Below are 26755 nucleotides of genomic sequence, written 5' to 3'. Positions count from 1 at the left end.
AAATTACAGGCTTCCCCTTAATTGTTTTATGACTTACGGGCCTTTAGTAGCTGGGTAAATAATTCTTAGTAGACTTAGGGTTATTTTAGAGTTTAATCTAGAAATTCTACAACGTAGTTTCTGTATTGCTAAGCAATGGGGTACTTGGAAAAAACAACCCGCCCACACGTGTAAATGTGGCATTCCTGAAAGTCATGGTAGACTGTGTTTGCTCAGGCCAGGCCAGCACAGGTTGGGTGGGTAGATGGGATCTGTGCACTCAGCCCCTGGGAGCCTGCCTTTGGGAGCTGCTCCCTCCTCAAGTGTACAGGTTTCCCTGGCCTCCATAGTCTGGTCCTGACTTTGGCTGTTGACTGGCTGCTACAGTGAGGTCCTGGCCCTTCCCCAAGGCTCCTACGATCATGTCTCCCAACATTCCCTGGGCTGAGAAAATTCCCCAACTCCTGCTTGCAAGCCACCTTGTTCCAGGCCCAAAGCCTATAGAAAAAGTACTTCTTACCACAGGGTCCTAGTGTTAAGCCCAGAATCAGAGGTGGGAAGGAAGAGGTACTAGTAGTGAAGGGACAGTCTATTCAAAGATCGTTCCTCCCTTCTGGACGTATTTCATTATCCTTGTTTCAGGTGTCTCTCCCTGGTCTAATTCTTTCCTTTGGGAGAACGTCTTGTCCTCAAACTTTTCGAAATCTCACAAAAATCCACTCATCTCAGATACTTGTGATCTCAGGAGTGCTTAGTTGAGGCACATGGATCATCGAGCCCTCTTTCAGAATTTTTATCCACTTACAGATTATTGTAATTTCCGTAATATAGTTTGGAGGAGTAGAAGCAACTTTTGAATTCTTATTTTTTTTTAAAAGAGAAAAATAAAACACAAGGAGACAGCTAACCTTGCTTTAAAACCCTTGGACTAATTAGTATTTTGGTAGTTTTATTCATACAGCTATTGCCCTTAGCAGTTTATTAGAAAAAAGATTGGATACAGAAATGTAAGGATCATGGAGGAAATGTAAATCTGATGTAAATGTAGTATAGCAAATAAAGGAATTTGATACTGTCTTTTCTTGACCTAAGATGCCTCTCATTTGCAACAGAACAACATGTGAAGCAGAAGTTCTAATGTTTGACAGATAACAAATAACTAATAAACCCAGGCGCAGATGGGAGCCATCGTGGACTTACATAAAAGCTGGCTCTAAGAAAGGCTTTTTAATAGTCAAACTATTTCAGCTGTTTTTGCCATTCAAGACCGGTGTGTCTTAATGTCAAAAAGAGAATTTTTTTATTTAAGTATTTCCATATGCTAGGAAATTTAATAACCCTAACTACAGAAATATCATAAAAGTAAAACATAAAATACACACTCAGAAATAAATCACAACTCCAGTAAATTTGATCACAAATAAATTGTGTGGGAATGATGGGTCTGTATCCTTTTGGATGCCAGGCATGTATTGAGTGCCAGAAGTTAACAGAAGCTACAGTTAGAACTTGGATGCTTTCTTTCCGACAGAGTTTTAGACAGAGGAGACTTTAGCAACTGCATTTTGAAATTTGTTATATTGTTTGGGACAAATTCCATTCACTTTTCAGCCCCTGTTCTCATCCCACTCCTATTTTAATGCACAATTCCTTGACCGGCAAAACTCACATGCGTTTGTTGATGAGTTCCGCAAATGGTAAGGTAGTTAGTGATGGCAGCTCACATTCATTGCCAATTGAAAAGGACTTTGGAGAGGTCCATTTAAGACTGGACCCTCTACTAAATGGTCATTTGTAAAGAAGGTGCCTTATGTGGCCTCACAGCATTCGTTTTATTAAAGAGGATTCTCTTGGTTAGGGAAACCAGTTATACTGAGCCTTTGACACTTGAGAACAAGATCAAAATGGGCATGAGAGCAGGTAAGGGCAGCTGCCCTTCCAATGTTTTTCACTTAAAATAAGCGCCCTGCTCAGGATCTTGATGTTGACAAGGTTCTTCAGAGTCAGTTACCAGAATGTGATAAGACATCTCTCAATTCTAGGTGGTTTCTCAGGGCTTCAGGGCTATAAATGATGCCAGAGTAATTTGTGAGTCAATAGACTTTAACTAGTCTTTAAACCAGTAGAAAATGTTCAATTTCGTTCTCACATTGATTTTTAATACCTTATTGCCTTATTAAACTGTGCTTTTTATTTTAGATGTATCTTTATGGTAATTCTGTTTGCAGGCATCAATCCTACTGGTTTTAAGCGTTTGTTCAGAATCTTACGTCTTTAGGGCCCCAGGAGAGACCCCATTATAGGTCATGAAAAGGATAGTGTCCAATTCTTTTATTTGTATATGTTCTTTCTTCTTTTAAATGATGAGGTTGTAACCTAAAATGGACCTTTCTTTCTGTGAGAAACAGCTTGGACCACAGCAGGATGGATGATTTAGAAAAATCTGTGACCCTTGCAGCTGGGTCTGCCTCAGGGCACAGGATGTGATGGTTGAATCACCCATTCTACTCTGAAGCCTTGTTTAGGTTACAAGCACTAACCACAGCCTGAGTATCAGCTGATGTCCTGGGTATTGGACTGCCACTGAGTCTATCTTGGGATACTGATTCCCATTCTGACCTTGGCCCCTATGATTATCTCTATTGCAGGTGAGTGTGTGTTCACTAATAGGCAGAGGCAAGGTTTGTGTCCAGATTTTCTGTTACCACTAGTCTAGCATTCTTCCCATTTTGCTGAAACTTGTCATGTGGCAAGTATGTTTCTCTTGAAGCAAGTTAGCTTTGAAAACACCACGACCATCACCACCACCTCCATCCACAACAAACCTCTGGTGTGGTATCATTGGGGTGTGAATTGGGAATTAGCCAAGAAACCCAGTTTATGTTCTAGTCCATCTGTTTTGCTGTTCACTGAGAGTTTCATCGCTCTAATAATGATCTTCTCAGCATAGGAAGATCTCATCCTTTTATCAATTTTAAGGACATTTCTAGTCTATAGATAAATGATTACTCAGGAAAAAATATTTGTCCACTTATCACTTATCTTCTGGTTCAATTGTAGTTTCTCTTTAAGCTGCTTGCCTCCTTCTCTAGAAACTTCCCAGACTATTCCAATCTGCAGTGACCTTGTTATCTTCTAAACCAGGGGTTGGTGCTTTTTTAGTAACGGGGCAGATAGTAAACATTTTCAAGTTTGTGAGCCATATGTTGTGTTGCAACTACACATCTGTCTCTGTAGCACCAAGACAGCTGAAAACAAATGCAGAGTATCTAAATGAATGGGTTTGGCTGTGTTCTGATAAAACTTTGTTTATAACACAGGAGAAAGAGGCTGGATTTAACTCTGGCAGTAGTTTGCTGACCCTTGTCCTACACTAAAAATATTTATGTGTCAATTGCTTGGGTTATCTGTTAATATTATTTTTAAAAAATTGGTCTCGCATATTGTTACATAAATTTGCATTTGTACATAGAGAATTTATTGTATGCAAATACTTTTCTCAATAAGTATTATTTATTTTTTCATTGGTTTAAGTTCCTTTGTCTTATCATCCCCAAACCTGCCCTGAGTAATCAGTAGCTGGTATTTGGAAAGTGTTGCAATTGAACCAGAGGAGTAGTTGAGCAAGAGGTAAAGGTATTCTTTCCTAGCAAACCACGTAGCTTTGGAATGATCTTGCTGGGGATCGACATGCTTGCGTTTGACTTGAAAAGGCAAGTCCTCCCATACAGGAAGGACAATTGTGGTGCTAACAGATAGGAAATTTGTAGTTTTCTGAAACGCATATGTATGGTGACTGAATGTATACTTTAGTGAGTGAGTGATTATATTGCTTTTGTGTCCTGGCTATTCTTGCATGCCTTCAAGAAATTGCTGGGAAGATAACATGGGGCAGGCTTGTCTTTAAAATAGATACCGTACAGCTGGTGGCTTGGGAAGAACGTGAATTGCTATATAGTCCCTCACAGACAAGCAAAATTCTAAATCAGTGTTTATCAATGAATGAGGAAAGCCATTTCTGGCTTGGGAGGAGGTCGGAAATCAATTAATCTCCCTTTTCCCTTAAGTGAGGGCATTTCATGAAAGAATAAGAAATAGGAAGATCACTGATAAGAATTAAGTGAATTCTGTATTTTCAAGTCCTTCATATTAATCTTCTCCTCTCTCATGATCTTTGTTAAATATGTGGTTTTAATTGTGGTCTGTGTGTACCTGGAAAGGAAAGGAAAGAAAGGCCTTTAGTTGGCTGTTTGTACAGTGTCTCTTCCTTCATAGGGGCTCTGCAAGTTGCTTTGGAAACAACAGGAACACAGAGGCTAGTTCAAGTCTCCAGCATGTTTCCTGTGGATCAGGAAGTGAGAAGTGAGTGAGAGGACTAGGCAAGTGAGAAGAATCCTCACTTGTCTTTTTGTCTTTGCCACCAGGAGCGATTGACATCAGAAGAGCCAAGAGGGAGAAGGGAGCTTAAAAAGAGCCAAGGGCATTCGCAATGCTTAGATGGTGACTGGTGGCAACCTGGCTATCAGCAAGCCTGTCTCTATAGTGTTTAGTGTTTTCAGAGTGCTTTGCAATCAGGTTTCTTAGTCACCCTTCACGGCCACCACATGAAGCTAGTTGATAGGCCTCTCCCTTTTAGCACTGAGGACAAGTGACTTGCTGAGGGTCAGGCAGTGAGTTGCTTATGGAGCTCATTAGTCCCTGGGTCATCAGTCTTGTGGGATAGCAAAATATTATTTCCTTTTTTTTTTCTAAAACCAGCTCTAGCCAGCCTTGGAAAACTTATTACTACTGGTAGACCTGATTGTTTTCCAGGATGATACTATTGTAAAAAATTCTAACTTAAAAATATTTTTTTAAGATTTGCCTTTCTTAAAGCTTCATAATGTCACTTTTCAGAAAAATTTAGCTGTGCATTTTAAACTTTAGCCAAGTCCTTTATTTAGGTAACGATCTCAGAATTTTGGCCCTTTTATTCCTCTTAAGTTCTTCAACCAGAGACTTCAGGAGAGACTTCAGGAGAAATAAAATTTTTTAACTAGGAAGACTTGGTTTGTGGCATTAGCTGTGGTCAAAATTTGTATGGAGGCATGAGGTGAAACTTTTATATTTCAGTTATTCTTTTCTTTTTTTTTGGCTGCGTCGGGTCTTAGTTGCGGCGCACCGACTTCTCTCTAGTTGTGGCTTGCGGGTTTTTCTCTCTAGTTGTGGCGTGCAGGCTCCAGAGCACATGGGCTCTGTAGTTTGCGGCACGCAGGCTCTCTAGTTGAGGCGTGCGAGCTCAGTAGTTGTGGTGCGTGGGCTTAGTTGCCCCGCGGCATGTGGGATCTTAGTTTCCTGACCAGGGATGGAACCCACGTCCCCTGCATTGTAAGGTGGATTCTTTACCACTGGACCACCAGGGAAGCCCCTCAATTATTCTGTCTTGTATTCCCAGAATCTCATAGAGGCTAGACAAAAGCAGTAACCTCACTTTTTGGAATGAGAGATGTTGACATTTATTGTTCAATTAGTACAGGGATATTCATTCAATGATGAGTGACTAGTGGGCTTTCTCTGCTTTTCTTAATATAACCAAAACAACCCCTAACAAATAGGGAATGGGATTTCTATAGGTCATGGAAGGCTGATGACTTGTATTGACCATTCATTCAATATTTTACCCAAGTATTTTTTGAGCATCCCTTATATAGAGATACTGCTTTAGACAATGGGGATACAGCCCTGAATAAGAAATTCATGCAGCTTACATCTTAGTAGGTGGATTATTCTTTTAAAACCATAAATACGTATTATTGGGAAGTGATAATCACTGTAAACAAAAGCAGGGAACAGAATTGGGCAGTGACTGGAGTAAGGGGGTATTTTACATGGAGTTAGAAAAAGCCTCTCTGAGGACGTGAAATCTAAAGAGACCCGAAGGAAGGAAAAGATTATGGCTAGAATCGAGTATTGCAAGAAGTGAGAACAGCAAAGACAAAAGCCTTAGGCAGGAATGAGATAGGCGTGTTTGAGGAAACAGGAGCTAGAAGGCTAGAGTGGCTGGAACAGAATGAGTGAGACAGAGAGTAACAGGATGTGAAGTCAGAGACGGGCAGGGAACAGACCCTGTGGGCTTTGTTGACCAAGGTCGAGCGTGTGGATTTGGGGTCTGAGTTGATGGAAAGCCATTGGAGGAATTGGGTGAGGGTATGATATTATCTATTTACATTTCCCAAAGGTCTCTGCGAATATTGGGTTGAAACCAGACTAAAGATAGTAGAGGCAGGGAGAGGGGACATAAGGACACTCAATAGGGAGCTACTTTGGTAGACTGAGAGGGCTGATGGTAGCTTGAACTAGGGGTGGAAATGGTGAGGAGGCATGGATGCACAACGCTATATATTGAAGTAGAGCTGGGAGTGCTTTATGACAGATTAGATGTGGAATATAAGGGAAAGAGACTGCATATGGCTTCACCGGTTGGGTACTGACAACCCCAGGAAGAACTGTTTACAGAGACTGTGCAGTGAATGGCAGCTCAGGGAAGAATCAAGGAAGGATGATCCTTGGATTTTGATCTAAGCAACTGTATGATTGGTGGTGCTTTTTACTGAGATGGGGAAGATTGGGGGGAACAGGTTAAGGGGTGCAGGGGAATCAAGTTCTTTGGGGACGTGGTAAAGTTGAGATGTTGGACATTGACGAGGAGATGTCAGATGCAGAGTTAGATGTATACATATGGAAGTCGGGAAAGGGCAGGGCTGGATATAAAAATTTGAAAGAATACATGGCTATGGGACTGAATTAGAAATTTTTGTGAATGAGTGTTGAGAAAAAAAAAGTGGTTTGTGGACTGTGCCCTGGGACACTGCAAGATTTAAAGGTAGGGAATGAGAGAGGCGTACAATGCATCCTAAATTATTTATGTTAGGAAGTAGTGCACAAATAAACATATTTTTAAATCACTTATTTTCTTCCTCCCCTAGTAAGAGCCGTTTGTGAAAATTGAGCTCATGTCCCCATGATGTTTCCTTTTGTGCTTTAATGGTGTTGTCACTAATGGGAGATCTCATTTCTCCCTGCTGGTGATTTCATTACTACCATGTGTGCAGAGACTATGGGGCCTAGATTCATTTGGACCACTCTTGTTTTTGTAAACCTTTAACAGTCAGATCATTGTGAATTGCTCTGAGGTAGAGCTTTCCACAAAATGGCACGGGTGAACTGCAGTCTTGACAGGCAGCCATTGTTATTTGTGTTACGAACGCGTGTCCTAGGGTGGTAGCTGCCCTTGGATGAAGCTGACTCTTCCTGCCTCTCTGTTGACCTCTCTCATATCTTGACCTCCCCATTTTGTGTGGGAGCTTCGGGGACTGGAACACTCCTTGAAGATACTGTAGACCCTTCCTTTTGCCAAAGCCAGGCCAGTGAACACCACCTCACAGTGTATATTTCTCAGTAACCTCAGCAAGGATTTGTCCTAAATATCTGTTTAGTCCCTGGGGCTCTAGCTACATGTCTTCCACTGGGCTCTGAAGTGCTGAGGTATTTAACACAATCATTGCTCAGCTCTGCTCTGCAAGCGAAAAGCAATGTTAATTAGAATTACTTTTTTTAAATGTATAATTATATAATTTATTAAAATCAACACAATTCATATACAGAATATTAACATGGCAGTCATTAAGTTTGTTAAGCACTTCAAATACTGAAATGTTAAAACAGTAAAACTACACTAAGCAACTTTTGCATCAAGGGATCTAATCTAGCTCACTAGTTCAGGCTGAACATTCACTCTCCGAAGTACTTCTTCAGGCATGCAAAAAACAGGGCTAACAGGTTTAATCTGTTCTTCTCCCAAAAGTGACAATCCAGCAATTCCAAATACAGTATGAAAAGGATCTACCATATCTCCTGGCCTGTCCGCAAATCCTCCCGTTTCTTCATCTTGACATGCTAAGATGAAACTGCAGTTTCTCTCTGTCAATCCAGTGAAGCCTTCCAATTATCTTTAGGGAGGCCAACACCCACCAAGAATAGCATACATCTGGTAACTTCTCTGGCCTTCCATTGAATCCACCTGACGCAAGCTGGCGTTCACAAAGCCACCAGCCAAGTAAATCAGAATTTACTCGATGCAACTGACTAGTAATAGCCAGGAATCCTGGGCACCAATAGATCTGCCCAGCATGGGATTCAGAACCTGGCCTGCAACCAAACCCACCATCAAAGTTCATACATGATTAAAACAAATTCGATTGCCTTTTCCACATTAATAGCATCCAGCTTCCCCAATAGAGCCAAATTGCCGCCGCACAAAAAGAGAATCTTGTATCGATTTCTCCCTATTATATAAAAGTAGATTTTCACATCCCATGAAGCAGCTGGTCTCTCCGGCCTGCACTGTATTCAGCCCTTATCTTTTAGACTGGCCCCCTCTGTTCCAGTACTCCTGTATGCTGATATAACTAGCACAGTGCATGCTGGAACTTCCAGCAGACCATTAACTCCAGTTAGACCAGCTGCTTAGTGGGACCCCACATATCTCCAGTGAAAGAACCATCTTCTTTCTGTAGACTCTGAACTTATTCCACAACTTTATTTACGTCAATAACATTAATACTATCAGAGAGAGTAAGAATGTAAGCATCTTTCTTTGAGCCATCGGATGCTATATAATCTGCATGCTTCTCCAGTAATAGGGTGTCGGGTGCATCTGACTTGATAATAACATCCTTCTGCAGTGTGCCCATGTCTGAAAGTGAAAAGAGCTAGAATTACTTTTTTGCTTTTGCATCTACATGGGCATTTCGTTTCTATGCCCTGACTCTCACTCCTTCTCATGCCCCTCTCATGCCCCTTTTTTTATAAGCTCAAGACCTAAAAGTATTCAGATATGTTTCTCTCAGCAAGAATGCCATAAACTTTTACTATTTAATGTCAACCTGATTGGAAACTCATTTAGATGTATGATCTTTCTTTTTTTCTAGAAATTTCAATCTTTCTCACAGGGAGGTGTATGGTTAATAAAAGACAAGAATTAAGCACATAAACTCTTTACTTAGAAGCAGAATGCACGTAAATCTAATTGTCCACATTTCCTACCTATTGTTTAACAGCTATTTTTTTTTAACCAGGCCTTCATTGTTATTCTTTGTCTGTTATTGCTCTGGCTACAGAGATACAGGGTGTTTGCTGTTTTGGCCCTTTCAAGATATTAATTCTTTTCTTCCTGGGGTTTGCCCTCTCTCATTCTTGTAAAAAGGCATCCTGCTAACCTCTGTAATTACTTTCATTTATTTTTTTTTTTCTGGAAACTGTATTTAAATATCTTCAAGTTTCACCTGGAGTGATAGATATTTCAGAATTATTTTCTTTTCCAAGAACATATTTTCATTATGGCATGAAGTTAAAGTCATTTACAATTTAAGTATTTTGCAAACTCCTATTTTACATGTCAGAAGAAAACCATTTGTTGGGGGTATTTGTGAGAAAGATGCTTTTGTGTTTAATATTGTTAATTCCCTCTTTGATCTTCATTCTAAAATCTGATGAATGAGATATATTACTTCCCCTGGCATTTCCTATCCTGGTTAATCGCATGACCATTTAGCTGGTACTCATCCCAGAGTCCTCTTTCAGCCTCCCTGCCTCCACTGAAATAAATATTAAGGCTCAAAAGGTCCTGCCCTGTAATCCATCAATATCCTTTTTATTCCTTCTGCTATTGTCCAGTGTAGGTGATGGGTAATCATTTTTTACTTGAACTTCTTTGTTAATCTCCTAATTGGACTTTATCCTACCTAGTCTTGTCCCACCCAGATCATTCTCCACATTATTCCTAGAGCAATCTATCAAACCAAATCAGGTCTTGTCACGTAGCTCATGCCTCAGCAGAGAATAAATTTCAAATCCTTCATATGGTATAGAAGGTTCTCCATCATCTGACCTCCTGCCTTTCATGTCAGCCTCAGTTCTTGCTACTCTGTCCCTTGTGTCCTAGGCTCACATCATTCTGAACTTCTGTTTCCCTGACTGTGACAACTGTTTAATATTTCAGGTTCTCTGAATTGAAGTTCCTCACAGCCTCAACTGCAACTCCACAGACCTCAATCTTAGCCATTATTTGGCATAATAAATGAGGAGTGAGTGAAAAAATATTCCCTTCCGGCTTCCTTAGCTGGGAAGGCCTGGATACTTACAGATTGATTGGCCTACACGTAATTAAGTTGAGAATAATATTCCTCTTGATGATAACTTTTTTTATATTCACCACTTGATGTCTGGCATTACATAATGATTTTGATGGAAATCAGCATATACTCTGGATGCCTCAGTAATAAGGTCTTATTTCTACTTTTGGTCTGCTAACCATTCCTAGTGATCTTTTCAGTTACTGTTTTTTTGGTTTTTCTGTTGTTTCTTTTTTAACATATTAGAGCTTCACTGCAGCTTTAGAAATAGATGGAAGTGAGTCCAGATTTTCAGAATAAATTTATTTTGTTCAAATAATAACTGGCTAATGAGAAGGAAAAATAGTGGGAATTTAGTCTGTGTTTAAATTCTATAGACTTGCCAAAAAAGGCTATATGGGCCATCATAGTAACGTCAGTTTCACTTACTTCAGGCCATTTTAGCACTCTAGAAGTGTGCTTTAGTTAGTTAACAAATAGCTGAGTACCTACTAATTACCAGGTACACAGGCACACAAGTAAAGCATTTACACAACTATTTCTGAGATGACAGAGGAAAAGCCACAGTCTCACACATAGATTTTGATCATCCATTAATATATTAAGTTTATTGAGCAACTACTACATGTAGATAGGGTGCTAGTCATTGTGATTACAGAGATAATAAAAGTCAAGTGTGGTGACCTCAGGGAGCTCCAAGATACATGAAATATTACTGTAAAACAGGATAGGGCTATGAACAAGAGTCTTATCAGCTCACCTTACAGTGAGTGGTCAGGGTAATTACACCCTCTGTCAAACCATGAAAGTACAGTCCACATGATCATGATTTGTTCATCAGAGCCAGGATGGAAGCAAGCTTTTTCAATACCTATTCCAGAATAAGAGAAAGAATATGAATGAATAAGGAACCAGAATCAAGAGAATGACATCCTGGTTCACACCAGTGTGGGACAAGTAAAGCATGGGATCCAGAAAAGTATCACTGGAACTCCAAACCCAAGAGAAGAAAGAACAGGAGATAGACTATTCTCTTGGTAACTGTATTTAGCTGGAACCCTAGTGTATTTTGTTTATATCAATACCATGACTCACATAGTATTCCAAAGTGAGTTGTTAGCAATTCTCAACAAGTTCTTCAGGCAACTTTATCAAATCTCAAGTCTCAAAATCTTTGGGTTATTATAGCTACAGGCTTTAAGTAAGTGTTGTGGCCACAGTTCTGGGTCTGGAGTGGACAAAGTCAAAAGGGCCCAGAGGTGATGTTTAGCTGGTGTGTACCAGTTCTTCTGCATCAGTTATTAATATTAACACGCTTCTATTCTGACCTCCCCAAGCCCCTCGGCCATTCTAAACTGTCCTGATCCTCCCCAGGATCTACGGGATCTCCTTGCAGCCCAGGAGCTAAGTAGTGAGTACATGGGACAGAAGATGACCTTCAGGGCCCCCAACCAAAAAGAAAACAATCACTACGGAGTATAAATTATTGAGAACAAGCGCCAGGCCAACAGTTCATGTCTTAATAGATAAATAGTAGGAGCTAGCTAGTCTTAATAATCTTTTAACTGACAGCACTTAGGAGAGACCTAACATGTAGTAGGGGCTTAGTAATTGAGAGCTGTTATTACTAAGACACACCCTCAAGGAGTCTTCTTTCTACTGAGGAGACGTATGTAAAGAGACCACAACCCTTAGCTACGCATGAAGGAGAGAATGGTCCCTGTCCTGGTCCAGTGTTCTCTCTCTCTGATTCCCCTCTGCGTATCACAGGATGCTCTCATCTGCACTGGGATGTTTCATGTGTCAGGGCCCTCATTTCTATTTGATGGCAATTTAATTCTTTCCTAGTGTGACTACTTAAAGTTAAGTGCAGCATCTTTACCTGTTGTATTGCTAAGGAAGTTTCATTTTCTTCCATAATGTCCACAGAGCATCTTCTGCCAGTTTTATTCTCTGTGGGGTTGGTGTCTCCGTTTTCATGGCGCTACAGCATGCTGTCTCTCTCCACTCTAAGAGCTCTTTGTTCTTTGGAATGCTGCCCTGAGCCTGCCCATTCAGTATTCTGTTTCTGCTAGTGTTGCTGCAGTAGGATGTATCAGGTATTTTTAATTCTATTCCTTTTGTTAGAAAGAGTAATTTCCTTTTTGGGGGTGGAAATAAAGATGTCTTTATACTTAGACCACTTTGAGGGCTGAAGCCCAGAGAGTTTCCTTTAAAATCATCACAAGCTCCAAATCTTGTGGGCGACTTGCCTTCATATGCAAAATCTGCTACGGAGCTATCACCAGAAATTTTGTTTTGCAGTTTCCCAGCACACTTCTTTCTCCAACTCAGGATTTCTCAACTTGAGCACTATTGACATTTGGGGCTGGATAACTGTAGGGGGCTATCCTGTACATTGTCAGACATTCAGAAGCATCCTTGTCCTCTACCAACAAGATTCCCATAGAAACTGCCCAGTTTTGACAACTAAAAATGTCTGCAAGGCATTTTTGTCAAATACCCCTGCTGGGGGCCAAATCACTTCAGGTTGAGAACTGCTCTAAATAATAAACACGTGAAAGTAGATTGACAAACAAGTTATAAATGTGTTGACAAGCAAAGCAAAACCATTCGTGGTAATGACAGCAAATACTTAGCACTTAATGTGGGCCGGGCACTGCTGGAAAAGCTCTTTTCATGTAAGTAACCAAACCCACAGACTGAGGTACCATTGTACCATGACTTATACACATTTTATAGACGAGGACACTGGGGCACAGAGAGGTCATGCAGCTGCTAAGTGTCAGATCCAGAATCTGAACCTAGGGACTTCCCTGGCGGTCCAGTGGTTAAGACTTCGCCTTCCTCTGCAGGGGGGTGCTGGTTCCATCCCTCATCGGAGCTAAGATCCCACATGCCTTGCGACCAAAAAAACAAAACATAAAACAGAAGCAATACTGTAACAAATTCAATAAAGACTTTAAAAATGGTCCACATCAAAAAAAAAAAAAAGAATCTGAACCTAGGCATTGTGACCCTATAGTCAATGATCTGAGCTCACTGTGCTTTTCTTTCAACAAAAATTTACTGGAATAGAGACCTACTTGGCATCGTATGGAATATTATCTTTGGTACGGGCTTAGTAAATATTTTGTTAAGTGAATAAATGAATATCTGTAAATCCAGGAAATTATCTAATATTTTAAATTAGTATTGAATAGATTCTTTAGTTAATTTAAATTAAAAAGTACTTTTCCCTGAATACAGTCAACTATTATCTATTAGAGCAAAGCAGAGGGTCTCTTAGCATTTCTAAGCCCATTGACAGGAATCTTTTGGAAAAGATTTGTCAAGGTGACCTTTAAAATCTCTTCTGATCTGAGCATTTATTTGTGTGCTGGTGCAGTATTGCAACATTTCAGAATGAAGACTGATCAAACTGAACAAAATATTATTTTCCTGATGAGATTAAGCAAAGCATCTGCTCTTGCCATATAATAGGGAAAGAGAGAATTCATCCTCCCTCCTAAACTAGGTATGCATTCTCATGAGGTATGATGCACTGTTTGATAGTTTGACCTAGCTTCAGGACTTATAAAATATTAAACATCTTTAACTAACAGGAAACCACTTTAGTCGATCAATCTTCAGGCTTTCATAGTTGGCTTCCTATAATAGATGAGGGGCTGAGCTCTAATGTTTGTTACAAATGCATTACATCTGATTTATATCTAAATGGGAAGCCTGTATTTTATATAATAAAATATAAAAACATAGTATTCTTTTATTCTTGTTAAAGATGTTTTTTAAATGTATTTCTATAAGGCAAAAGAATGGAAGCTTCCAGAGTATCAATTAAAATAATTTTACTAAAAGAGTAATAAATAAAATATAACCATAAAGTAGCAAGAAGATAATCACAATAGCTTCATCTTGCTAGTTCTCTTAAAACTCACATTGTGAATTATAATTTTCCTCGGTGAGACTGTAAGTAATATAAGTATTCTCTTTTCGTTTAGATGATCTTTTAAAAATTTGAATGGCTTCATATTTTTTCCTTAATTTTGAAGGAGAAGTCAGTTATTTTAAGGACAATACTAGAAAGTATTCCAAATCTCAATTTTCATGGAAAAAGATCTTCCAGATATCATGTCATTAAAGAGGAATAGTAGTACCAATATGTTTTATCTTCGTCAGTGATTTGAAGGGATGTTTTTGTTTCCTCATATAGGGTGTTTGCTTATAGTATTAGAATTCATGATTTATTTTATTTCATCTCATTTTTACATTATATAATAATTCTAATACTAAAAATTATTTTTAATTTTTTGTTTTTTTAAAATTGAAGTTTAGTTGATTAACAATATTAATTTCAGGTTTAGAACATAGTGATTCAAAACTTTTATATATTATACTCCACTTAAAGTTATTATAAATTATTGACTATATTCCCTATGCTGTACAATATATTCTTTTAGCTTATTTATTTTATACCTAGTACTTTGTACCTCTTAACTCCCTACCCCTGTCTTGCCCCTCCCCACTTCCCTCTTCTCCCTGGTAACCCCTTGTTGGTTCTCTAGATCCATGAGTCTGTTTCTGTTTTGTTATATTCATTCGTTTTATTTTTTAGATTTCTCATATAAATGGTAACATACAGTATTTTTCTTTCTCTTTCTGACTTATTTCACTAAGCATAATACCCTCCAGCCCATCCATGTTGTTGCAAATGTAAAAATTTAATTCTTTTTTATGGCTGAGGGGAAGTGCTTTTAGCTTTCAACCATTGGGCATGATGTTAGCTGTGGGCTTATCATATATGGCCTATGTTATGTTGAGGTGTGCTTTTATTTCCTTATCTATGGTGTTTGCTTAGAGTATTAGAATTTGTGGTTTCTATAATGAGTACTTAGCACACAGTAAGTGATCTGTAAGTCACCTCCCACAGTCTTGATGCAGAGCATTACTTTGCTATATAGCAAAGTAAAATAATTTGCAGAGTACTAGATAATTTGCAGATTACTCTAAGTAACTGTATATAAAGTAGCTGATGAGTACACAGATTTCTACTGGAGTAGTAGGGTCATTCACACATGCTTCTTTTTTTTTTTTAAATGATTCTGGATTTTTGGAAAACTCCAGAAAACAAAGCAAAATAGAATTCCTCAGAGAATAGGAAGTGACTTTCTTAAGGTTGTTGGGAACTGTTCTCCCAATTGATGGCTGGAATCTGGGTTTCCCCACTTCAGGCTCTGAAGTTGCCAGAAATAACTCCAACCACTGAATTATTGAAGGCTTATGTTTTATGAAGCTGTCTTCAAAAAATGTCATGATTGACAATGGTAGAACTAGCAGAGAGCTAAGCCTTCATTAGTATATAAGTATTATTCAGATATATTTTACTCGAAGGTCAAAAATGATGGCTGGTCTGGACACATTTTTCCTTGACCTGAATTAAAACAAGAAAATTGCTGACGTGAGTAGAAAGTCAATAATCCTGATTCTAAAAGAGGACCTATTCCTTTAAAATGATATCATCAAGTAGTTTATTCTTCCATAAAAAATCTGGCCCATATATCACCCCCTCTTATGAGATTAATAATACTGTATAATCTATATTTAATATGTTTAAAAAGAACCTGTTACAAGATACTGAAAGGCGTAGCTATTGCATGTTGTATCAACTTTCTGAAAGTGGGAAAATAAATGACTGCTCTTTTCAGCAGGGCTCTAAATGGTTATAGATGTTACCTTAGATTTCATGGTTATGATAATAAGCTTTGTTACAGTGGAGAGGCATTGGGATTTAATCTCGCTACACACTAAGGAAGAATGAAGGAAGTTTCTATGTTTTACTTGGTTGTTGAATCCAAAAAACATGAGATCTGAGAGATGCGTAAGACTTGGAGAGAACCAAATTTAGAAGATAGAACTCACTTGTAAAAAATCTGCATTAGTTGTTAATGATCATCTCAGAAACAGAACTATGCAGATTGGGATGGGAGGTGAATTTTAAGCCATCAACCATATTATAAATTATTGGATATAACTCTTTTGATGATGGAAATAAATTAGACACTGACATATGAAATGATTACTAAAAGAGCAAAGTTTAAATCAGTGTTGCTTTGATGAAATGATCATTATGGTCCAAGTGTAAATATATAATTTTCTCTGTTATATGTGAGGAATATGTGTGACTTACTTATTTAATAGGTAACTGGTATTGATTTTGTAGAGTCAGGAAAAAGTTTTGTGAGTACCAACTGCTGGTCAAGATTGCTCCCCTTTTTTACTTCGCTTAAGACGATGGTACATTGCCTTTATGGTTCAGCCTCCAAAAGTTAGAGAAAAGTCAAGATTAGACCAGTGCTATTCACAGTAAAGCACATACTTCTAGGATAATAGATTAATGAGAACTAAAAAATTATATTCTCATTTTCAATCTCCTAAAATTAACTTAAACATTTGGACACTGGAATTTTTGGACTGTATTTGCGAATTTTCTATATTTTAAAAATTGTTTCTTATTCCTTAGGATATAGCATTCTTAGATACAGGTCTTAGTGAAAGTTGGCAGGGAAAAGAAATTATGTTCAAATTAGTTCATTTTGCTTCTGATCATTTTAATAAAATTACACAGTTTGGTCATGGAAAAAACCTGAAATTCAGGGAAAAAAAAATTTTGTATTTTCTTTTTATGTCAGTTGTGATGTCTCTAGTTCCAACCAGTACAGAAATTTGGGAATTAACCAATTAATAGAAATGTTGATAATTGTGTATATGTCCCATTTAAAAGTTATTTTAATGCAATGGTGATCTCTTGGTTCATTATATACTCTTCAGTGTGCAGAAATTTTGCTGAGAATTTGATGCAGTGTCAGTTTTTCCGAGTGTTGAATATATCTACCCAACTTGTGTTTCTTAACATAAGGTCAGAGTGCTCCCAACTGCATTTAAATAATTTCTAAGTTGCAGTTTTAAATACTTGTAAGATTTATGTTAATTCTGTTTCTCACAAATAAAACCAACAAAATTAAGTTGTATAAATAGCTTCCTTTTTTTTTTTAATCTGGAATTTTGGCATTATCATCTGTCTCTTTTTGATAGCTTGAGAATTAGTTATACCTTTGCCCAAAACTTGTTAAAAAAAAATCAGTATTAGCTCTTATATACAGGACTTCAGTGAGTTTTTATTTTAATTTTTTCCCTAGTTAGAGGTGCATGTTACAGCTTGCCATTGTGGTCATTGTGGTTCATTTCATTAAGCTTCTTGTTCTATCTGCTTTCTTGAGACTTGGGAAACAGTATTTTTCTGAGTGATTGTACTATATTGTTCCAAATATAAGGCCACCCAGAATAGAAGGCAACCTCCAACTAGAAACAGCTCAAATATGGAGAAAGGCTGGGGGCCCAGAGCCCGGCGGGTCTTGCAGTGGTGGCAAGGGTGCCGAGGAATAGGACGATGCCTGCCCACTCTCCCGGTGAGTGAAGATGAGTCAGCTGCTGATTTGCTTGTGCATAACCAGATGGCTTCTGTTGCTAGAGGAAAAGTCGTACTGCCGGGGAGGTGGGGGGGAGAGAATAAGTCTGTACACATGAAAGAAAGTCACTGTGTGTCCAAATCAGGGGAGGGAAGGCGGGAGTAGAGTCTATTTCACCTCCTAAATGGTCGCCTTCAGTGTTTTTTTTTTTTTTCCCTGAACCTGGGGGTGAAAGTTGAATAACCCCAAACACTGGAGGAGGAGGAAAGTACCTGCACCTTTTTTGAAAAGGAGTTTAAAGGTCAGTGGCCATGGAAATGAATTGTTAGACACCATCAGATGTCTCACGACCAGCCCAGAAAATTATTCCTTGCCCTTTCAAAATGACTGCTGACCCAAGAGGTGGTGCATGCACTGTGTGATCATGTGTAGCCTGAAAATAAGCAACCCCGAAGCTGGGAGTCACATTTCCAATTTTAGTAAGATTTTTTTCTTTTTAAATTCCCTGTCTCCTGAGCCAGCCAAGATACAGTTTAAATAAACAGGCTAAATCTTATTGAAATAAACTCCAAGGGACTGTTTAAAATTATTTGTTGTGCTAGTATTTCACCCAGTAGCATATTTTAAAAAATACTTCAGTGAAAAATGTATTATTCGATGGAGAATATGTATTGATGGAGCCCAGAGAAAACTGCAGGTATTGGTCTGATTCTACTAATAAGCACATAGAAATCTAACCTTTTATTTCACAGTAACTAAATAAGATGTGATAGAATGAGGTGCTTGTTTCTGTTATAATCTAGAAAACTCTTTAGCACCTGTTAGTGTACAACTTAACCAGCATTCAGTAACCTTTGTGGCTTCACAAAAACTACATACAATATAAACCTTGACCTTTCTAGTAATTACCAGTCCATGGCTCGCAAAGCAAGTTTGAAGTAGAACTTTAATCCCTGAATGATAAGTTTTTCTCCACTGGGTAGTTTCCATTGTAGCCTTCATGATGATGATGATGATGATGAAACTTCTTTAATAAAAGAGTATGTTTTTCTAAATAGGACTCTCCTTAAGTTTAAACAATGCTTAATTGCCCAGAGGATTTGGTTTAGGGAAGCTGCTTATCATTGATTTCAGAAATTCTCTTAAACCAAAATACCCTGAAAGATAGAGGTCCCGTGCCCAAGGAATAGCAAGCTAGAATTTGACGTGCCTACCATTTTGCCAGGTCTGGGAAGGGAACCTTTGAAACAGAAGGGCTGGGCAGAAAAGGATTTGAAAGGAAGAACTGGAAGGGAGTGTATCCCAGAGTGGGGAAGGATTGTTGCCTGCCAAGTTAGATTACCACTCAGAGGAAACAGCACTGCAGTGGTGGAGTCTAAATGAGAGGGTTGATGTGAACTCTGTATAACCTCAGAAGCCTTTTGCAAAGAGTTCATAAGGGTGATACCAGTAAGGAAAGAGACTAGTAGAGGATCAGAGCTTTTCAGGGAAGAAGAGCTTCCTTTATAACTCCTTCGCTTTGGAAATATTTGATCTCTACAAAGGAAGGGGATGCCCACATTTGGTGGGGGGAGTGTGTGCCTATTATTAACCATCTTTAAACTTCAAATAGTTTCCTTTCTATTATTTGTTTTGGGTGCTATCATGTCTGATTCGATCCGAATTACAAATACAGCAAAACAAATATTATAAACATTTTTTCCCAGAGGGGGGTTGGGGCTATAATAATTGTATGTTCTGTTCATCACCTGCTGTTAATTTCATCATTAGTTGCAACGGCAGACAGAAGCTGGAGAGGTCACCTAAATGTCAGCTTCCATGCCTTCCTCTCCCTGTTGGCTAGTGAGGGCGGGGGCAGGACCTGACCTGATTGCATTAGGAAAAGAACATGGCCTTAGTTGGCTTGTGAGGTCGCAAGGATAGCCTTCAAGGACATAGGAAGAAAGGACAGTGACAAGGGAAGAGAGATTTTCCAAGTTGCATATATATAATCACCTTTGTAAAAGTCAACGGGAAGAGTTAATTTCTCTACAAATAGTGTGGTTTGTGTAAAACCCATACCTATAACCTGTGCTCAGCTTCTCCCTCCCGTCCCCAAAATGCACAACATAGAAGCTCTCCTGTAGGTGCTGGAAAATTAACATCCCAGATCACTGTTGTTTCTTCCTTTCATGATTTCACACGTGATGCACCTTCCGTGGCTCCTTCTCGGGGGGTTAGACTTATAAGATCAAGTTAAAGGGAACAGTTATTAATCTATTAAGTATGAAAAAAATCTGTAGATTTGTTGATGGGCAGAAATTAAAATTTCTCAGGCCCTAAAAACAGGTTTGGGCAATTCCCATTGGACTGTTTTTGTTAGGAGGATAGATCACTGCTGTTCTTTTTCTTTCCTGATCCATTAGTCTTTTTCCCAAGGAACCCCTAGAAAAAGTGACGTTTTTTACTTTTTCCCAGTTCCTGTATGGGGTGACTGTGACTCTCACAGGTCAAATTAATAATGCCCAGGTTCTGACTTCCCAGCAGTTCAGCTGAAGAGTCACTTATCTACAAATATGTAATTTGTGATCTGTTTTGTTTTTCAGTTTTTAAAAGTTCATAAAATGAGAGAATTCTTGAAGAAACTGTTGAATATGGTTAAATCTCTTTGGGAAATGTTCCAGCATAGGTCTTTCCCTCAAAGAAGGGTTTTATAAGGGACACCATTTCTCGAATGCAGCAATATGCATTTGAGAAATGGTGATGTGTCTGCATTTTCTGAGACATATGGAATATGGCATTTGTCTTGCTGAGTGAGCATGTTTAACTCAGCTGTGGAGTAACTCACAAATTCCCTACTCTTGAGTATCTTTAAGTTTCAAAAATCATTCTTGAAATGTTCTTAATGGGCATTCCTTAGGGGGCACTGCTCTCTTCGGTAAATCAGAAGTGACATCTGGAAATGCATAGAGATGGCTCTTGGTTACATTTTTTTTTTTTTTTTTTTTTTTTTGCTGGTCAAGCAGCAAGTGTCTTCCAATTAACAGGTTGATAGCATCTTTGGACAGGCTAGAAAAAATTAACAAAATGGCTAATTCTTGTTTGGCAGTGAAATTGAATATTGAATGACATCTCTGCAGTTATAAACGACCTTTGTTTTAATAACAAAGTTGTTGATTTTCTACTAAGGGTTCTTTTAGGTTGTCATCAGGGGCTGATGGGAATAACAGTTCACCCAACTCTCCACCTAGCTTCAGTGGACATACCACACCTTCTCAGCAGCCTGAACCCGTGGTACACTCTCTTAAGGTAACCAACTGTGTACAGCCATTTATCCAGTACTTCAGTTGTGTTGTGGCTTGTTTGCTATAGTCTGGTAATCCTCACGGTCTCGTTTTAACCATAGATACTTTATTTTTTGAGCCCTTATGGTGTAACTTTTTTTTTTTTTATCTTAAGTTTTAAAGTATGATTTTAATTTTTTTAAACTAATAGTGGGTTTGAATACTTATGGTTGAATTGAATCTTTAGTTTTATCATTTTGTTTTGAGTAATGTGATTCATATCTATCTGCATCGAAGTTGAAGTCTGATGTGCATGTATATCCATATATGTAAAATACTGTTACAGGTATTTTCTGTGCAATGTTTGTAGCATGGATGTCTTCAAATATAGGAAGTTAATAGTTGGCCAAAATATGGAAAGATACCATATTTTTCTTTCTTTTTGCAACTGAAGTACGTTGTGCAACTTACTGAAAGTTTTCAAATAAACAGAAACCTACTCTGTTCACCATTAAATAGAAATTAAGTCTTCAAACTCTAGTTAATGCTTTAATGCTTCTTTATAGAGTATTAGAAAATAGATATATGGTCTTATTCATGAAGATATTTTATTTTTTGCTTATACTTCAGCTTCAGCAATGACTTAAAAAAAGATTTGGATGAAATTTATCATTTATTTTTCTTTACCAGTAATGAGCTTTCCAATAAGTAATAATAAGCAGTGTAAATATTTACCTCTCTGAGAAGAAACGGCAGGCAATAAAAATCATCTTAAAAACTGAGACAGTTCCTTGAAGTTTCATCAGTTCCAAAGTGTAAAACACTGTCCTCCAAATTATCTATAATTCCTAACATGTAGCCTTGGTCAAACCTTTCTGAGTCATAAAGTAAGCAGAGTGCTTCAGTCCTGCTTTTGCCACGTGGGTTTCAATGACTTTTCTAAAATTGTTTTGGTTTCAGAATGACTTATCAACAGCCTGATGATGCGCTCTTGTGAAGGGGACCACACTTTCCTTGGCATGCAGAAAGCAAAGAAGTAGATGAGAACTTTAGAATATTTACTTGACTTGAGGATGATTGTTTTAGCAGTCGGTTTAGCTCCCTTGTTATATTTTGCTGTAGCTTAGATGAAGTGAGTTTGCTTCTCTGAAGCACATACTGGTTGGGCACTGCCCTGTGTCTGGGCTGCTGGTTTATCAGCTGCCTTGCTCTCTGCAACAGCATTTGGATACTGTTTAGTACGAACAGCATGCTAAAGAAGCTGTTTGTTACTTTCGTGTAAATCAGGCACTAGCGATCTGAAAAGCATTTTCGAAATGGGAAAATGCAGGAGTGGCTTCAATCCTGTAGTATTAGTATCTGCACATACTCCAAAGGCAACACGCTGCCCTGCTTTCCAAACTGTTTGAAACCTGTTTCAGCCTATTGCCTTATTCAATGGCAAGTGCAGTTGGAATCAGATCAGTGCAGTGGGTCACATTGCCATCATTCCCAAATTTCTCGATGCAGCTGTGTTAGTATGGCCTAAAAGGAAGGGGAGGGCAAGGAAGAGCTATTCAATTTTCTCTGAATTCATTCTCTAATTTTCATCGAAAATTTTATCTCGAGAGGAAGATACTATGTTATAATCAGAACACGTTAAGTGTCCTCACTTCGCTGATGGGTAATGCCAAGCAACTGAAGCGTCTTGATTGGGTAACTGGAAGCTCTTGAATATAGAATACACATTCGCTTCCATGAGTTGAAACAGAAATATGTGCAAACATAGCCTCTGGGAAATGCATCTTCAGAACATCTCAGTGTAAAAAAAGAAATGTAGCCACTCAACATGTTTTGTTTTTAAAAGCTACCACTCTAGAGCTGATTTATATCATAAGGGTGTTCTGTTCTGAAAGGAATAGTCAGGACAATGGCTCCTTTTCTCATGTTCTGATAAGTTTTTTAAAATATCTGTCTAGGCTTTAATAAACTCCATGGTCATAGCTGTGGGGAAAGCATTGTTGTAAGTCAGTGTGAGGAGTTAGCCCACTTGTGATAACACCACATTTTTCTTGCTTTAAAATTCCTAACTATTAACTGGAGCTTCACTTCATTTATTAGAAATTAACTGAATTTAAGTACACTTCTCTGAGGTACATTATAAATCGAATCTGTAGGCAAATGAGCTCGTTCCAGGAGTTCCGTAAGTAAGTTTTCTATGAATATTCACTGAGCATCGTCAGTGATTTCCTCGAAGTATAAAAAAAAATGTGAACTGACTCTAATATGAGTTGAGTACCAGGGTGAGGCTTTCACTTACTTACCACTGTCATATCCTTCTTTAAAGAAGTAGTGCCTACAGAGTAATAATGGCCAGAAGTTTTGAGTTAATGAGAAAGTAGTTTGTGAGATTATTTATTATAGATTTGAACTCGGGTAAATATCGTTGTAGTCTCAGTATCCATGAACTCGACATGAAGGTCCCACTTCGGGCCTAAGTTATTTCTTTTGGTCCGCCTGTTCATTGGTGCAAATTCTCAGGTGACACCTTTAGGTGTGGCTATCAGCACTGACCCTGACAACAACAGAACCAGGGAGTTTAGCAGTGTTAACAGTTCAGTGTGGATTCTACCGGAGCTTTTAGAAAAAGCATTTTTTTTTTTTTTATGCTACATCAATGATTTGATTTATAAGCTGATGTAGAGAAAAATAAACAGCACTCAAAGCCAAAGTTTTGCCCTCTTTTTTACTACAGAAAGTATTGACATGAAAATTTTAAAGACATTTTGAACAGAATTGTATTCTCAATCCATTTAGTGATAATTTAGAGAAGTAGAACCTAAAATTGTTTAAAAGCATCTCATTCCCAGATGAAAAAAATTTAGTGTTGCTCAAATATTTTCACAACTGGGGAGCCATTGCCTCTCTTTGCTTCTGTCAAAGAGCTGTGTCCACAGTCCTTTCCTAGGCACCGGAAACACGTCCAGGCAGGAACTGTGAGGTCACTAGTGTTAATGTTAACAAAGGTTCTTATGCTACATACTCCTGGGTTCTGACCAGTTTCAGCTGTGACTATTATCTTTTTTAGTCATTTTTTTCTATAGGCTGTGTCTACATATCATTTGGACTGTTGAGCAATATAATTAATTAATTACATGCCAGTCTTACAATGGAGCAAGAATTATTGACTGTCTCCAAATGGTTGACAGTCAAGTTTGTCTTAATGACCAAATTAACTAAATGCATCTAATCATTAATGAATTCAATTGACTATTAGTGATGCAATAGATTTCTCTTAATGGCCATTTGAAAATCAAGGAGGATTCAGATAGCTTTCAGAACAATCAACTCTTTTATAAGATTTTGCCATATGCTAATCCACTCTGATATGCAGACATGGAGAAAACTAAAGGTTTTTACAAAGTGGAGCTCCTTGATGATTGATTTTTATTCATAACTGACAAGTTTTTTTTCCATGTGAAATTTGCTTTTCTTTTTCAACAAATCCAGGTCTTGGATGTTCAGGAAACTATAGATCGTCAACAGGGTAAAGAGTATGAACATGACCTTAGTGAGACAGAAAAAGCTATAGTCAGAGAAATGTGCAATGTAAGTTTAATGTGCTTTATTGTGTATTCTGTGTTGAAAGCCTCATCATAGCTTAGTTATTGCTTCATGAATACCTTCTTTTAAAAATGCTGGCCAAATGCCTTTATATTTTTATGTGAAAGTAAAACCAACCTTCCCTTGATTTTCTTTAGTAAATTTTATTGCAGTTTTATTAACACAGTAATCATGTTGTAAAATATTCAGGTAAGCGAGAATCAGCCAATTCTGTGTTCCAGAATGAATTGTGAAAGTTTTTGAATAAATTTTCTAAAATGTTACTAGTTTTGATAAAATAAATCAGTTTCCATTTCATAATTTTCCTTAATTATGTTTAAAAACCTGTGATAAACAAAGAGAAAGCAACCTTCTTCAGATTTTTTGTAACTATACTTGGGGAAAAAAAAAATCACCATCTTAATAGGTAATATTTGCTTAGTTCTTCATGCATATGATATGTGTGCTCCTGTCATGCCAAGCAGTATCTTTACCTCTCAGTGGTTGATGCAAGCTCAAAATAGTAAGAGGTAGATAGATATGAACTTAAGAGATAGCCACACAGAAATCTACCTTATGAAGTCATAGAAAAACACAGTTTAAAAAAAAAAGACATGCTATTTTCACAATGCATAGCCTATGTAATCATTATTGCAGTTTGGATTTCATTAACTGAATTTTAGTTTTTTAGTAATATGCTTGGATATATCATTTGATCAAGAATATAATTTGTGAAGCTTGTTAAAAAGCTAAGTAGAATATGATAGGGGAAGACATTTGTTAAAAGCAAAAATTCATGGCCGATTATTTTAAGCACTGATTTGAATTGGCTTTATACTGTACTTTTATCCCTATAGTCTTTGTTCATTAGGGTATCAAAATGGCTTAGAAATACCCTTCAGCTTTAGGCTATTACGACCAGATATCTCATTTATGTACCTCCCTAAGGTGTTCCTGGAATCCAGTAAATGTTAAATTAAGTCCCACAGGCATTTTAACACTCTTGCCCCAGCACATCTAGGCTCCTGCTTGCTTGCGTTGTGGCTGTTTTTCTTTCCTACATATCTGTTTTTGTCTGTTTTCAAAAGGTCGTTCGTTCTAGATGTCATAATTTCCTTAATGCATCACTGTTCATCTTCTGTAGCTTTCTGCCTGTCCTTAAGGTTTTCAATTTGAACATTTCCCTCAGATAAATTTTAAAAAGTTCAGACATTAGGAATTGTAAAACTAGAAGGGACCATAGAAGGTCGTACCTCCAGTGGTTCTCAAAGAGTCATACGAGGCTCCTTCATAATTCAGAGGTCTGGGTTTCACCCCAGATCATGGGCAGTTGGGCTAGGAACTCCTAGGTAAGAACCCCGTACTTGCATTTTATATTTGAAGAAACTAAGATTCTGAAACTAAGTTACTTGCCCAAATTGTTCTCTAATGAACAGTGGAGTCAGACATATACCCAGATTTTCTCTGAGGACCAGCCCTTTCCACTTTCCCAAGTGTAGTTAATCTAGGCACTGCCATTTTCTTTCCTCAAGAATGAAAATCAACGTATTGGGCTGCCCAAAAAGTTCGTTTGGGTTTTTCTGTAACATCTGTGAGAAAAACCAGACCGAACTTTTTGGCCAACCCAATAGCTTGCAGAGGAGACCATCTCCATTGTGCTTAATGGCAGAATTTCTGTAAAGAAACAGCAGGACTGTTTTTGAGGAAAGATTTTTAGATATTAGAAAAGTTATTTCTTAGTCATAGAAGAGACCCACTAATGAATTGGATCTTGATGAGTTTTGCATTGATTTTTGTTCGCCTGTATTTCCAAAAATCCTTCATTGTCCTCTTCATTTACCTTCAAAAGTTTTCTAGGGCATCTTTTCTCACTGTCTGCTTTTGTCTTTGATCACCGAAATTTGAGAAAAAAATGTAGTTCAAATCTGATTATTAGCACTCTTATATTTGGAAACTATTTAAAAGCTAAGAGAAAAAAGTGTTGATTTAAAATATTTGTGTCACCATGGTAAATTATATCAATATCAAAAACACAGCAAATATTGGAGATTAAAGAAAAATACAGATTGTGAGACAGTTTCATAGTTTCTAAGAAAAAACTTACATAAGATTATGAAACCTATTAGAGGAACTATGTGCTTTTACAGTAACGTCACAGAAATGTAAAGCTTTCTCATAATGTGATAGCCGTTAAAAGACTCAGATAGAACTTGTTTTATCTCAGTCTCTGGTATTCTTTCTGGAGATAAGTTGTCAACATCTATACAATGGAAAGACTCTTCTTCACAGCACT

At 37.9% G+C, this 26755-nt stretch overlaps 1 protein-coding gene and 1 pseudogene across 4 annotated transcripts in view; one reads left to right on the top strand and one right to left on the bottom strand.

The window, feature by feature from the left end:
- The window catches only part of CCDC85A (coiled-coil domain containing 85A), a 201489-nt gene that overhangs the window by 171084 nt on the left and 3650 nt on the right, over positions 1-26755 (top strand). The window contains exons 4-5 of one of the 4 annotated variants that reach the window (XM_036873890.1): positions 17483-17617; positions 20786-20905. The exons of 2 other annotated variants lie outside the window; for them this stretch is intronic. In XM_036873890.1, coding sequence (XP_036729785.1) covers positions 17483-17617; positions 20786-20905 — 255 coding nt within the window. The remainder of the gene's footprint in view (positions 1-17482; positions 17618-20785; positions 20906-26755) is intronic. One more of the 4 variants, XM_036873887.1, reaches the window with a different exon arrangement.
- On the bottom strand, positions 7644-8713 carry LOC118906389 (annotated as a pseudogene).

Source organism: Balaenoptera musculus, chromosome 13 (genome assembly GCF_009873245.2).
Source record: "Balaenoptera musculus isolate JJ_BM4_2016_0621 chromosome 13, mBalMus1.pri.v3, whole genome shotgun sequence".
Classification (NCBI taxonomy): Eukaryota; Metazoa; Chordata; class Mammalia; order Artiodactyla; family Balaenopteridae; genus Balaenoptera; species Balaenoptera musculus.
Note: the sequence above shows the minus strand (reverse complement) of the source record. Positions and strands in the feature narration are given on the sequence as shown.